Source organism: Poecilia reticulata, chromosome 2 (assembly GCF_904066995.2).
Source record: "Poecilia reticulata chromosome 2, P_reticulata-male-v2, whole genome shotgun sequence".
Lineage (NCBI taxonomy): Eukaryota > Metazoa > Chordata > Actinopteri > Cyprinodontiformes > Poeciliidae > Poecilia > Poecilia reticulata.
In genome coordinates this window covers 31,332,981-31,344,799 of record NC_088831.1, presented here as the reverse complement: position 1 = coordinate 31,344,799, position 11,819 = coordinate 31,332,981, and the positions used below count along the sequence as shown (strand labels likewise).

Genomic DNA, 11,819 nt, shown 5'->3' with positions numbered 1-11,819 from the left:
GACATGAGTCCGGTCGGTAACTACCGCCTCAACCCCCCACCCCCCCCCCCCCCCTCCCGGCGCCTCCTGATGTTTAATAGCTATCAAAAACACGACAGCAAGCACGCGTTGATCCCCCTCCCACCATTTTAACCATTTGATAGCTATTAAAAACAAGACTCACTCCACAACATGCAGTCGCCACTGAATACGTTGCAAATAACGTCAACCCATTGCTACTGGAGTTCACCAACAAACCCCAAGATAGAGACTTCTATGCTATATACCAAGTTTTCAACAATTTGTCAGTTGCTATTGTATATATGTATAAATCTATCAAAAGCCAGAGTTGCACTGTTGTGTAGGTTAGGGTAAGAGGTGTGGGGAGGCTTTTGTTTGCAAAAAAAAAAAAAAAAAACTACCACCAGACCCCCAGCTTTGCATCCTATAGCTTAAAAATCACTTTATTCAGCTTTACTTCAGACGTGCAAATTACACCACTCACATAAATGTATTCAGTGCCATGCAAAAGTATTCACACCCTCTGAACTCTTTCCCAGATTGTCATGTTGAAACCACAAGTTTCAGTGTTTCATTGTGATTGATCAGCACAAGATAGTGCATAATTAACAAGCGGAAGGAAAATCATGCACAATTTTCATGATTTTTTTTTTTTTTATGCATTAGTATTTTAAATTGTGGCATGTGTTTTTACTCTAACACCCCTAAATAAAACTCAGTGTAACCATCTTATGGCTTTTAGGATAAATTCTGGAAATTTAGGTACAAAAATAATTTTGTTCAGAGCTTGGTTTAATCATCTACATGTTAAAGGGCCGGGTTATTAAAAACATTCGTGTTCAGCTTTGATTTTGGCTCCAAACGTTTGCAAAAACACTAATTATCCTCATAAAAAAAAGAGAGCGATTACACATCTGCTGTAATTTTGCTGTGAAAAGTGAACTCAAGTAAAGATGGCAGACAAGAGGAGCTGTGAGACGTCCAAAGCGTGGGCACAGGTTGGTGCACGGCTCACACCAAACATCCGGTGGTTGTCGGAACCATTTAATTCCTGGGAAAAGTCGGCCAAGAAACGACCAAGACTGCAGGAGAATCCGAGGAACCTCGGTTGATTTGTGTGGAAACAGTCGGGCTTCAAAGATGCAGACACAGATCAAGAACCCATGATATGCAAGAGTCACTGAACGCAACAATACGCGGCAAGCACCTGATTTATGAGCAACCGATGATGAAAGTAGATGGAAATTTCTGGGCTATATTTTGTCAAATATTTTAGTAGCTGCACTGAACATGGGAACATTTGTTCAACAGAAATAGCTGTTATTTAGATTAGATATCGTAATCTAGCTGGTCTACTGGTATTCATATGTAGGCAAGAAAGTTTATTGTTTAAGTGTAGCAGATAGTTTCAAAACTCAAGTAATGGGTTTTAATAGTCACAATTTTATAATGAATCAAAAATAATCAGATTTATAGTTGCTTTCATAACTGAGCTGCCTTGGCAGGGAGGTGCTAAAAGGCTATTTTGCATCTTTTTTGTGCATTTGGGCAAACGGACATCAGCTCTGATTCAACATCTGCATCACTTGGACTGAATTTATGCCACAATGAATCTGTAATCTTTAAAACGTATCAATATCTAAAACGGAGGCAGTTTCATGAACGTTGGTCCAGTTCTAAGGTGATCTAGATACAAAAAAAGTGACATGGATATTTGTAAAAAAAAAAAAAAAAATTATTTATATATATATTTATATATATATATGTTTAATGAAGGTAGATTAAAATGTCAAAATAAATTGAAGTTAAAAGATTTTAAGAAATGCATATTTTTATGTGTAACATGATGGAATGAGGAATAACATTTGGAACTATTTTCCGTGCATCTCCAGGTTTAGCAATCGATATAATCAAATTCCAAATGTTTCCAGACTCAGTAGGAACTCGGAAAGCTGCAAACCTACCAAAACGTGGCCGTCCCCCCCGAACAAGCAGGGTGGGAAGGGAGAGCATTAAGCAGCAAATAGGCCCGTGGTAACTCTGGAGGAGCAGCAGACATCCACAGCTCAGGTGGAAGGATCAGGTCCAACTATTATGAATGAACTCTGCACGTATGATGTTGATGAAAGCCTGGCAAGAAGAAAGCCATTGAAGTCCTGTTTGTAGGTTGTCACAACCCATGTAGGGGACAACGTGGACGAAGGAGCTCTGGTCAGGTGAGACCAAGATGCAAGTGGGGCAGCAAACACACACATCTTCTCCACCATGAAACACGGTGATGGCAGCATCATGAGTTTGGATCGCCAAAAGAGTTAGTGACCAAGACCTCTCAATCTGTTAAAGATGATAGAGGATTTAAGAGTAAAAATGCAGACAGAGCCACAATGGAAAGTTAGAAGTTTAGATCAACGCATAATCCCATGCCAGAATGGCCTACTTAAAGTTCAGCACAATCTGAGAATCTCCTAAAATCCTACAAAATGCATGCAAGTTAGCGGTTGAAACATGACAAAGTGTGAAAAAGTTGCACATAAAGTTATGATAATCTTTGCAAGGCACTGTAATCCCGATCCACACTGCCTACGTCTTCAATCTGCGAATGAGCTTTCCCGCTTTTCCAAGCCAGTGAAGACCGGTGTGTAGATGTGGACCAGGGAGCACCCTTTGAGAGTAGACACTTAAAAGCCCCTGCAGTTACCACCGCCGCCACCATCATCCACCGTAGCCTTGAGAGTTAACTCTGGAGAAATAAAAGAGATGGCCTGAGTAAAAACGGTTGTAAAAAAAAATAAAATAAAATCTGGAGTTTTTAAGTCGCCGAGGCCAAATAAAACCTGATCCGGCTGGTTTCAGGAAGTGGAGCTACAAGCAGTGACACCAGTAAGAATATCTCACAGTCCTGTGAGTGATGGTAATGTGTTTTTATTGCTTTAAGAAACTATTACCTTCAAGTGTCTACTAACCACTCAGTGCCACAACCTACGGTGAGGTCAAAGACTGTTCCACGTCCGGGCAAGCCAACAAATGAGCACATATAATATACACCATATAAAAACAGCTGTTTAAAAGTATTTTGGTGACTATTAAATCGGACTGAATCAATATTATGAAGAGAGTTAAATAGCTTGAAACATAATGGGTTACAAAAAACGTCACAATGAGTACTCTCTTCTTGAAACCAGAGTGTAAAAAACAGAGAAGGGAGGGGGATGCAAATGGCCATCTGAGAAAGGCAGGGTGCGTGTGATCGTTTTTAAGAAAACCGAGCGGCGAAGCAAACAGAGCGGCATCTGGGATTTCTGAGCACTGGTATAAATAATCTTTGCTAATGTCCATTCATTTATCACATAATCTAACCACAGCCCCCCCTACTGACAAGTTGGATTCACAGCTACTTAAAATCTGAAAACCATCCGGCTACAGGAAGGAAGAGGGAAAAAAAAGAAAAAAAGAAAAAAGGAAAATCTGAGATTGTGCAAATTCATTACCAAATAGTGCACGAGAACCACATTGCACACATAAAGCAAATGAAGCGGGTTAATCGGAAGCCGGTCGGGCGTGGAGTCCGCGCGGCCGCTGCCGATCATTTACTTTGCGTGAAGGGTGGCGTGGCGCTGTTGGCACTTGCAGTGGTGGCACTAACTAGCGAGAAGCCGGCAGGGGGCGCCGTGGAGCTGTGACTGGGCTGCACGTCTTTCGGGATGCCGCTGTGGGAGGCCAGTTGATGGCCGAAGGCCGCGCTGAACTGAGGGAGCTGTTGCTTGGGCTGTGTGGGGGTCAACAGGTGATCGTGTGCGGAGGAGGAAGATGAGGAGGAGGAGGACGACGAGGAGACGGGGGGAGCTGTTAACCCCGTCACGGCGCCCTGAGGCATGGCCGACAGAGCCGCCATGGGCTGCAGCGTTACTGAGTGGGTAGTGGCGGGCGGCGTGGACAGCGAGGTGGTGATGAGATGACTCTCTGACCTGATGAGATTGCCGAACTGCGCGGGGTCGGCGAGGGGGAGGGGCAGGTTGTTCCACGTCGAGCGAGGCGTCCCCGGAACGCCGCCTATAGGAACCTCCAGCAGGAGGGGGGTGTCCGTCTGGAAGGAGGTGGTGTGGGGGGAAGATATGTGGTCGCTGTACGGGGACGGCACATGCTCACTGCTGTAGTGGCTGCCTTGGGGGGACGACGCCGAGACCTCCGGTTTGGCCAGGATGTGGGAAGTGTGCGTCCGAGAAAACGTTCGCTCTGCTATGGAGGTCTGCGTGAGCAGGGCGATGCTGGTGGTGGCCGCTGCCACAGAGGAGGGGGATGTCAGTCCAGAGCACGACGGAGGGGGCTGGCTGGTCGGCTGGGACGGCGAGAAGTGGTCCCCGGTGGTCTGCAGCAGGTTGTCCTCCAGCTCCAGGCTGGTGAAGTTTTCAGAAGGGATGCGGGTGTTGAGCAGGTCCCCCATGCCGCCCGGCTGCACCGGTCCGGGGAACATGGCCATGGCCCGGTGGTCCACCGCCTCGCCTGCCGCCAGGTCCCCCATGGACGTCAGGCACACCAACGAGTCGGGGTAAGACCCCATCGCCTGCAGCGCGCGGACCAGCTCCTCAGCCTCCTCCGTGGTGGGCAGCAGCTCGCCGTTCTTTACTGCGGAAACATTTAACATACGTTCCACAAGTAAACACAACAGTACGCAGGTTTCTACAGGTTCCAGCAACTCAAATTTAAGACTTTCTAAGGTTAGCGTGAATGGAATTTAAGATTGTGTCGCCACAGAAACGTACAAACTTCGTCCAGCCGACTGGCAATAAATTTGCACTTACTCAGGATAGACGCAAAAATCTAGCTAGTTAGCAACGGTATATTAGCAGCTAGTTAATGGTATCCTCAACTGTCTTGAATCACTAAACGCTATGAAGACATCTTAGAATGCGACTAAAACTTTTGTCTGACAGTAGTCCTGTCAAGACAAAATTAAAGACCTGGGAATAGCGTATTAAGTCCAATTGAAGGACTTTTTTTATTGTCACATTAGCTTTTCTTGTTTGAAATTTGAACTCAGGTTCTAGATAAAAAAGTCTAGTACATAAATAATTAAATAAAATGTTAATGAATTTAAGACATTTTAAGATCTTAATTTTATAAAAAATATTTGAAGCTCCTTTAAGGATACACTGAAACTGTAAATACAATGGTTCGATTTGAATTTTCTACACTGGCTTGCAGGAAAGGAAGGAAAAGAAACAGATGGAAGGAACTTTAAGACAATGGGGTTGAGGTATGAATACAAATATTCTCTTTCCTTTCCCAAACCAAACCCAGAAAAGTCACTAAATTCACCGAATGCATCACAGATTAGGGAGATTTCTCTGTCTGTACAAAATCAATCACTGTGCTGAACCTTCAAACAGGTCGAAATCCTGCAGGTCGTCAGGTAGCCGTGGTAACACGTCGGCGAAATCGTTTAACTCCTGGTTCAACTCGAGGTCATTTGGAATGTCTGCCATGTCGTTGGTGATGTCATCAGGAAGCTCGTCGGTGCTCAGGTCCGGAGTCGAAGGGCTCCTGCAGCAACAAGAGGAGAAGTAAGACCATGTCGCCGTGGAGACGCTACACATAAAGAACAAAGAAAGATTTGCAGCCTGTTTTTGAAAATGTTTTTCCTAAGAGGCGGACCTAATGGCAGCCTGCGAGGGCATCACAAGGCTCGTTGAGGGCATTCCCAGGTTGCCCTGCGGCAGCGCGGGCGGAATGGGCTTCTGCGGCCTGCGCGGTCCTCTCCTCCTTTTCTTTTTGTGTTTTTTGGTGAGCGCTGGCGGTTTGGTCTTTTTACGTGGCTTTCGCTGCTGCTGCTGGTGCTGCACTCTCCGGTTTCCGTCCCCACGTAGAAAATTATCCTGAGCAAAATGAATGACGGCAAAACAGGGAGGGAAGAGAAATGAAGACAAGAGATGAATTAAATGGTGTAAAAACAGCACATTTGCAAACTTAACGCTTAAATGGTGATGGTTGAATGTTAGTCCTGTGGCAGGATATCAATGCATGTTTATGCAGAGTAGGAATTACTTTATTGCTCTACAAAAATCGTGGGATCCACAACAGATTAAAACTTGTGCAAGAATATGATATTCATGCTAATGATAAAATTGGAACCAAACGTGTACACCAAGACTTTTTTTTTCTAATCACCTGGAGTAAAATTGGATATTTATTGCTTTATGTCAGTCCAGATTATTATTTTTTTTCCTGTTCATTTATTTATGTCTTCAAAATCTGAAGTTTGCATACATTGCCTCAGTATTCCATAGCTTTGTCTTTGACTTTTTTTGGGTTTCTTTCCACAAACTTCACACAACAGTATGTGGCTTCCGCACATTTGTAACAGAAGCTGTTGAGCCAACCAATGTTTTTCAAACCGCCTTCTCACAATGTCTCTGACATGTTATGCATCAGCTGTTGAACTCACCATCTTTTTGGCATGCTCTTCGCAGAGGGGCGTCTGGTGCGTAATATCAAACACAGGGATGGAGCACTGTTGACCGTCTGCAAATTTGGCTGTGCAACTAGCAAAGAGCTGCTGAGAACGATTCAACAGTATGTCTACAGAGGAGAATGAAGGAAAAACGACGACAACATGCTGGAAATAAAACATGCTACAGTGATACGGTGACGCACTTCAATGACATCCGCTATTCTGAAACTGTGGCATCCAGCTCCAACATAGAGCGAAGCAGTGCAAAGGATACGCTGAAAACAGTGTTGAGTGAAGGGCAGAGCTCTGTTGCTGCAGCTCTGGCCCTTGGTGGAGCCCGTGCAGGTCACTGCTTGTGTGCTCTGTGGCCTTGCTGGAGGCGCACTGCAAAGACAAAACACACTCCGGACTCAGCAACCGACTCTTTTTATGTTAACACGATTGTAAAACACTTTTTTCCTCGGCCCAGCGTGAGATTACCATGGACTGCTGTGAGAGTTTCCACCCAGCTCCTGGATCAGCTGCCCCGCGCAGTCAGGGTTGTTGCTGGCGGCGTGCAGCAAGGCTTTCCGGAAGGCGTAGCGGTACCTCTTCTGGCGGATGCTCGCCCTCTCCCGTCGGCACATGTGCTTGTATTTCTCCCGTAGGTAAGAGCAAAGCCGAAGCAGACGTGCTCTCCGCGAAGAACCACCGTCGACTTCCAGCCTTAACGAGAAACCAGCGAAAGTCATCACAGTGTGACAGTGACACAACATCTGGTGATGGGCGATAAATCGGTTTTATTCATTAATTGAACTTTTGGGAAACTGTTTTTTTTCCCCCCATCAATGCACTCTTTAGTTCAGAGTAATGTCAGTCCAGGAATTTTATTTTTAAGCCACATTGCCCAGCCCTACATTATACCATATGGTCAAGCGTTTATAAAGATACAAACCCGTTCTCTGGTCTCCACGAATTCTGAAATGGAGTGACCCTCTCTGCATCCTCCTCTTCGTCATCGTCGTCATCAGCACTGTCTTCTGACCAGTCCAAACCTGGAACAGAGCTGCTTAGACGGGCTCATCCATCTCAACAAGCTCTTAAAAGTTTATAACTACGAGCTACACGGAACTGATGTCGAGTCGAGCAGAAAGGGCTGAGCTTTTCACATTGTTTTAGCTGCAGATGCATCCTTTGATACACTAAAAGAATTCTGATATTGAATTCTAGGCAATAAAATGATTATTTTCTTATTTTAAAAAGGAAATAGTTTGTTTACTTGCATATTTTAATGTATTTCTAACATTAAAAGATGTTAGAAATACATTAGCAGTGGTTGAATAAAAGAAGTCAGCAGAATGTGCTCATTTGTTTAAGCAATTTCTCGTAAAAATAATCGATAAAATAATCTTAGTAGCTGCAGCCCTAATGCAAACAACTCTGTTTTCAAACTTAAAGACAAGTCACCTAGATGACAGAAGAGGTCTCCATGCTCCCGCTGTCTCTTGGCACATAGCTGCACCAGGTGTTGCAACCTGACGAGGCAGTCGGGAGACGGCGAGAAGGCGGCGGGGTGCATGACGACCACGTGCCTCTGATTGTTACTGCCGGCATCCTTGCAGCAGACAGGCGGCTGAGTAGCAGCAAAAGGCGTTTTCCTGCTGAGCGACGGTCCAGAATGTTGCCCTGAATTGGGCAATGCGTTTGCAGGCATCCCTGGAGGCAGAAAGTTGACTGTCTGAGGTGGTAGTGGATTGCATAATAAACCCTGCTGCTGCCCTGGGAAGGGGAAGGACGTCACGCCGGGCTGCTGAGGCGGCTGGAGGAGGCCTTGCGTCGGCCGCGGCAGATGGGCGTTGAGCGGCGAGGAGGGGTGAAGGCGCGGAGCCGGCGACGCCGTAAAGTGCTCGGGAGTTGGCTGGAAGAGTTCCACGTCTTGTGAGAGTTTCTGGTTGAGCGCCAGCCGACTCTGTAGCTTCTTCTTGATGCTGCTCACCTTCCGAGGGGTGCCCACCTCCTCTCCATCCGTTTCGTCCTCGTAAAAGGCAAAAGGGTCCAGGAGTTCGCCGTCAGCGAGGGGTAGCAGGCGCGAGCAGGGCGGAGACGGGGGAAGTTCATCTATGCCGTTAGTGGCTCTCAGAGCTAAAGAGGGCACCGTTATGTTGAGAGCCACTGACTCCAGGTGAGCCCGAGGACGCATTTCTTCTAAAGCATCGTGCTTCTTCTTGCGCTCCTTCTTCGGGATGAAACCGAGAACCTGCAGGTGGCTGTTGCAGTATCTGGTAAATAAGAACACATCCCCCAGATGTTCATCAAAAAAAAAAAAGAACGCTATTTTTATATGCAGAAGCGAATCAAATGTGCCACATGTGCACTCATTCAAAACCCACCTGCGATCCTCAGACTTTGGGATGGGGTTGGTGCATCGCTGACTGTTGTATTTTGCCACATATTCACACTGCTTGAAAGGAGCCGTCTTGTCCTCCAGAACGTGACGGATGCAGAACGCGTACCCATTGAGCCTGCGCTGCTTGCACAGCTTCGGACTATACGAGCACAGCGGCTTATTGTCCACCTCTGAGAAGTGTATGTGTTTGCCTTCATACATCACGTGACTCTTGTCCTTGAAAACATCAGCTGACAGGACAGAGGAGGAAAAAAAAAAATCACAACTCCAAAACTTTACAACCATCCATGCACACTAGAGATAAATGAAAATATTCAGTTATTAATACGTTCAATCACGTTCTTTTGCAAAAGAAAATGAATACGCTCTGTATTTTTCACATTTTGTCTTGTTCCACCTGACAAACATTAGTGTATTTTCCTGGAACATTTTGCAATAAATCCCCAACACAAAGTAGCACATGACTGAGAAGTAGAACAAAATCATTCATGGTTTACAAGTTTTTGCTCCAATAAAAACTTAATAAACACTGTGGGGTACACTTGCAATTCATTCCCTGACTAGTAATTTTCCAAATCTTGCAATAGACTCGAATCAGATTTGGTCTGAACTTTTACTAGGCCATTATAATGAATACGCATTGGTCTAAATACTTTCCAACAGTATTTAGACCAATGCATACAAATACTTTCCTGTTGGTCTAAATACTTTTCTACAGTGGAAATGATTTCCACTGTAGCAAACTGTCCAAATTGATGGAAGACCTTTGCCCAAGTCTCAAGACTTAGCAGCTTTCTTCCAGGATCCCTCAGTACTGAACTGTATGCATCCTCCCTTTAACTCTGACCAGCTCCCTGCTACCTGCTGAAGAAGTCCATCTTCTCAGCATAATGCTGCCTGTCACATCCATGTAGATTGTGTCTTTAGGATAATGTGCAATATTACTTGTTCACCACACATTGGAAAGGTTTGTTCCATCTAACTTATTCCACGTGTTTGCTCTGCACCCTCCAAATACAAATGCACTCATCCACTTTTAGTTGGTTTTATTATTTTACAAAATGTCAACTTCAACTTCACAATTATGAGTCATTTTGTGTTACTCTGTGACATAATCTTTTGAAAGGTTACACTGGGGTTAGATTATAACATGATAAAAGGTGAAAATGTCAAGGGGATGTTTTTCAATAATAGATGGAATAAAAATAGCCATTTTGCATATACAGCACAATGCATTTTCTACATATTAAACAGATTTCTTCTGGTTTTGTTGCAACTTAATAACTGGCAACTAAATCCAGTTAACACCTAAAAATACAGGTATTTAAGGAAGTCAAGTCAAATTCTTCTAAAATACTGATTCATTCGTTTCATACTCTGATTTTTTTTATATGTATACACCTCTAAGTGAGAAGTTTGTGGCAACAGTATGTGTAATTTCAGTGCTAATTCAAAACTTATTGAAAGGGAAACGAAGCAGACAGTGACTTCCAAGTGAAGTCAATGTCGAAGAAGCACGTGTTATCTTGGTTATAATGACAAATGATATATTTTTTATTTATAGCTGAGATATTTAAAAACTTTTGTTCTAAAGTAGCTGTGAGCATCGTTACAACTGTATTAATATAAATTACAATTCGACACAGTGTAATGTTTAAACTGTGCTCTTTATTGTGGATAAAGGTTTAGGGGCGGGGAAATAAACAGTGACTAATGTTAGGTTAGCTTTAACTACTAAATGAATACCATTAGCGTGCTACATTAGCTTAGCGAACGACCGGAGGCGCTTAAACTTTATACAGTTATACTACAAACAACTGTATATCTACTATTTACCTCTGTCTAATTTTTTTAAAGTATAACCTTAATATTTGTTAGTCAGATAAACTCATTTTTTACAAGGGCTGCATAAGAAAACCTATTTTCTTCCTGTTAGCTAACAAAGCTAAAAACACAAATTAGTAGGCGGTAGCTAACCAGGAAACGGAAACATATCCAAACAGAGGTCTATTTCCAGTTTAGATTATTTCGAAAAAATAAAGCATAAACATAAGATACCAGCAACAGCTTGTCGGACCCTGTTTTAGCCACTTACCGTAATGCAACTGAAAAGATTTATGGTCAAATACTTTCAAACAAAGGGTATACATACGAGGATTACGGCCTGTTCTGCCGAGGCCTCCGCAAAAATCGATGAGTTATAGCCACTGTTATTACATAATGTGACATTTGTAGGCTGTAAGCAACTAAAACGTTTACATTACGTATCTTACTCTAAAATACTGACCATAATTTAAATATTACTATAAAATAATGATCAAATGTATTAAATAGTAAAGGCCTATTAACCTCGAAAAGACGGCGACCTCTAGTAAATTGCCTGTCCGACTGAGGCCCGTGTAATGCGGCGCACTCAGAAATCGATCCCGAGGCTGCTCACGACTCCGCTTACCTTGAATGGGTTTGGGCTGTGCACGATATTCGCTCCAGATAGACGGCCGAAATGTCTATTAGAATCAGCTAGGCTATTCGGGCATCGATATTCCAGGTAGGATAGTAACGGCGGTCTTCATCGAGCTCGAATTTTCTTGAAATATGGACCCATGTAAATATAGGCTACCCAGCGCAAATTACAAGCCGTAGGTAGGCTGCTGAGGACATTTGTTGGATCCACAGCAGACTCCTCACAGCACCACTACAGGCACTGCGGGGACATGACAACAATCCGCTCAACAACAACAACCTCTCCTACCATATTGGAAATTTTAACTTTGTTAAAATCTCTACAATGTGCAACTATGGCTGAATGAAACAAATTATGGTGTGAATGAAGGACAGTGCGGTTCACATGTTCGACACTGAAACAAATTAGTCCGAAAGAGGATAAAAATCCACCTGGACTCCGACTATAATCGTCCACATGAATGAGTTATCAGCCCTCCTGCCACACTGTTGCCCCGCTGTTCACTAATGACAGATCCAGTG

At 43.9% G+C, this 11,819-nt stretch overlaps 1 protein-coding gene across 1 annotated transcript; it reads right to left on the bottom strand.

Annotated features, from left to right (window-relative positions):
* Positions 1-380: 380 nt before the first annotated feature.
* ino80da (INO80 complex subunit Da) lies at positions 381-11,801 on the bottom strand. The gene is made up of 10 exons (XM_008398623.3): positions 11,287-11,801; positions 8,818-9,064; positions 7,895-8,706; positions 7,383-7,482; positions 6,929-7,153; positions 6,723-6,832; positions 6,443-6,576; positions 5,653-5,873; positions 5,378-5,541; positions 381-4,623 (listed from the first exon to the last, which is right to left on the bottom strand). Exons 2-10 carry the CDS (start codon positions 9,033-9,035, stop codon positions 3,584-3,586), a joined length of 3,024 nt encoding a protein of 1,007 aa, XP_008396845.1. The 5' UTR covers positions 9,036-9,064; positions 11,287-11,801; the 3' UTR covers positions 381-3,583.
* Positions 11,802-11,819: the final 18 nt, after the last annotated feature.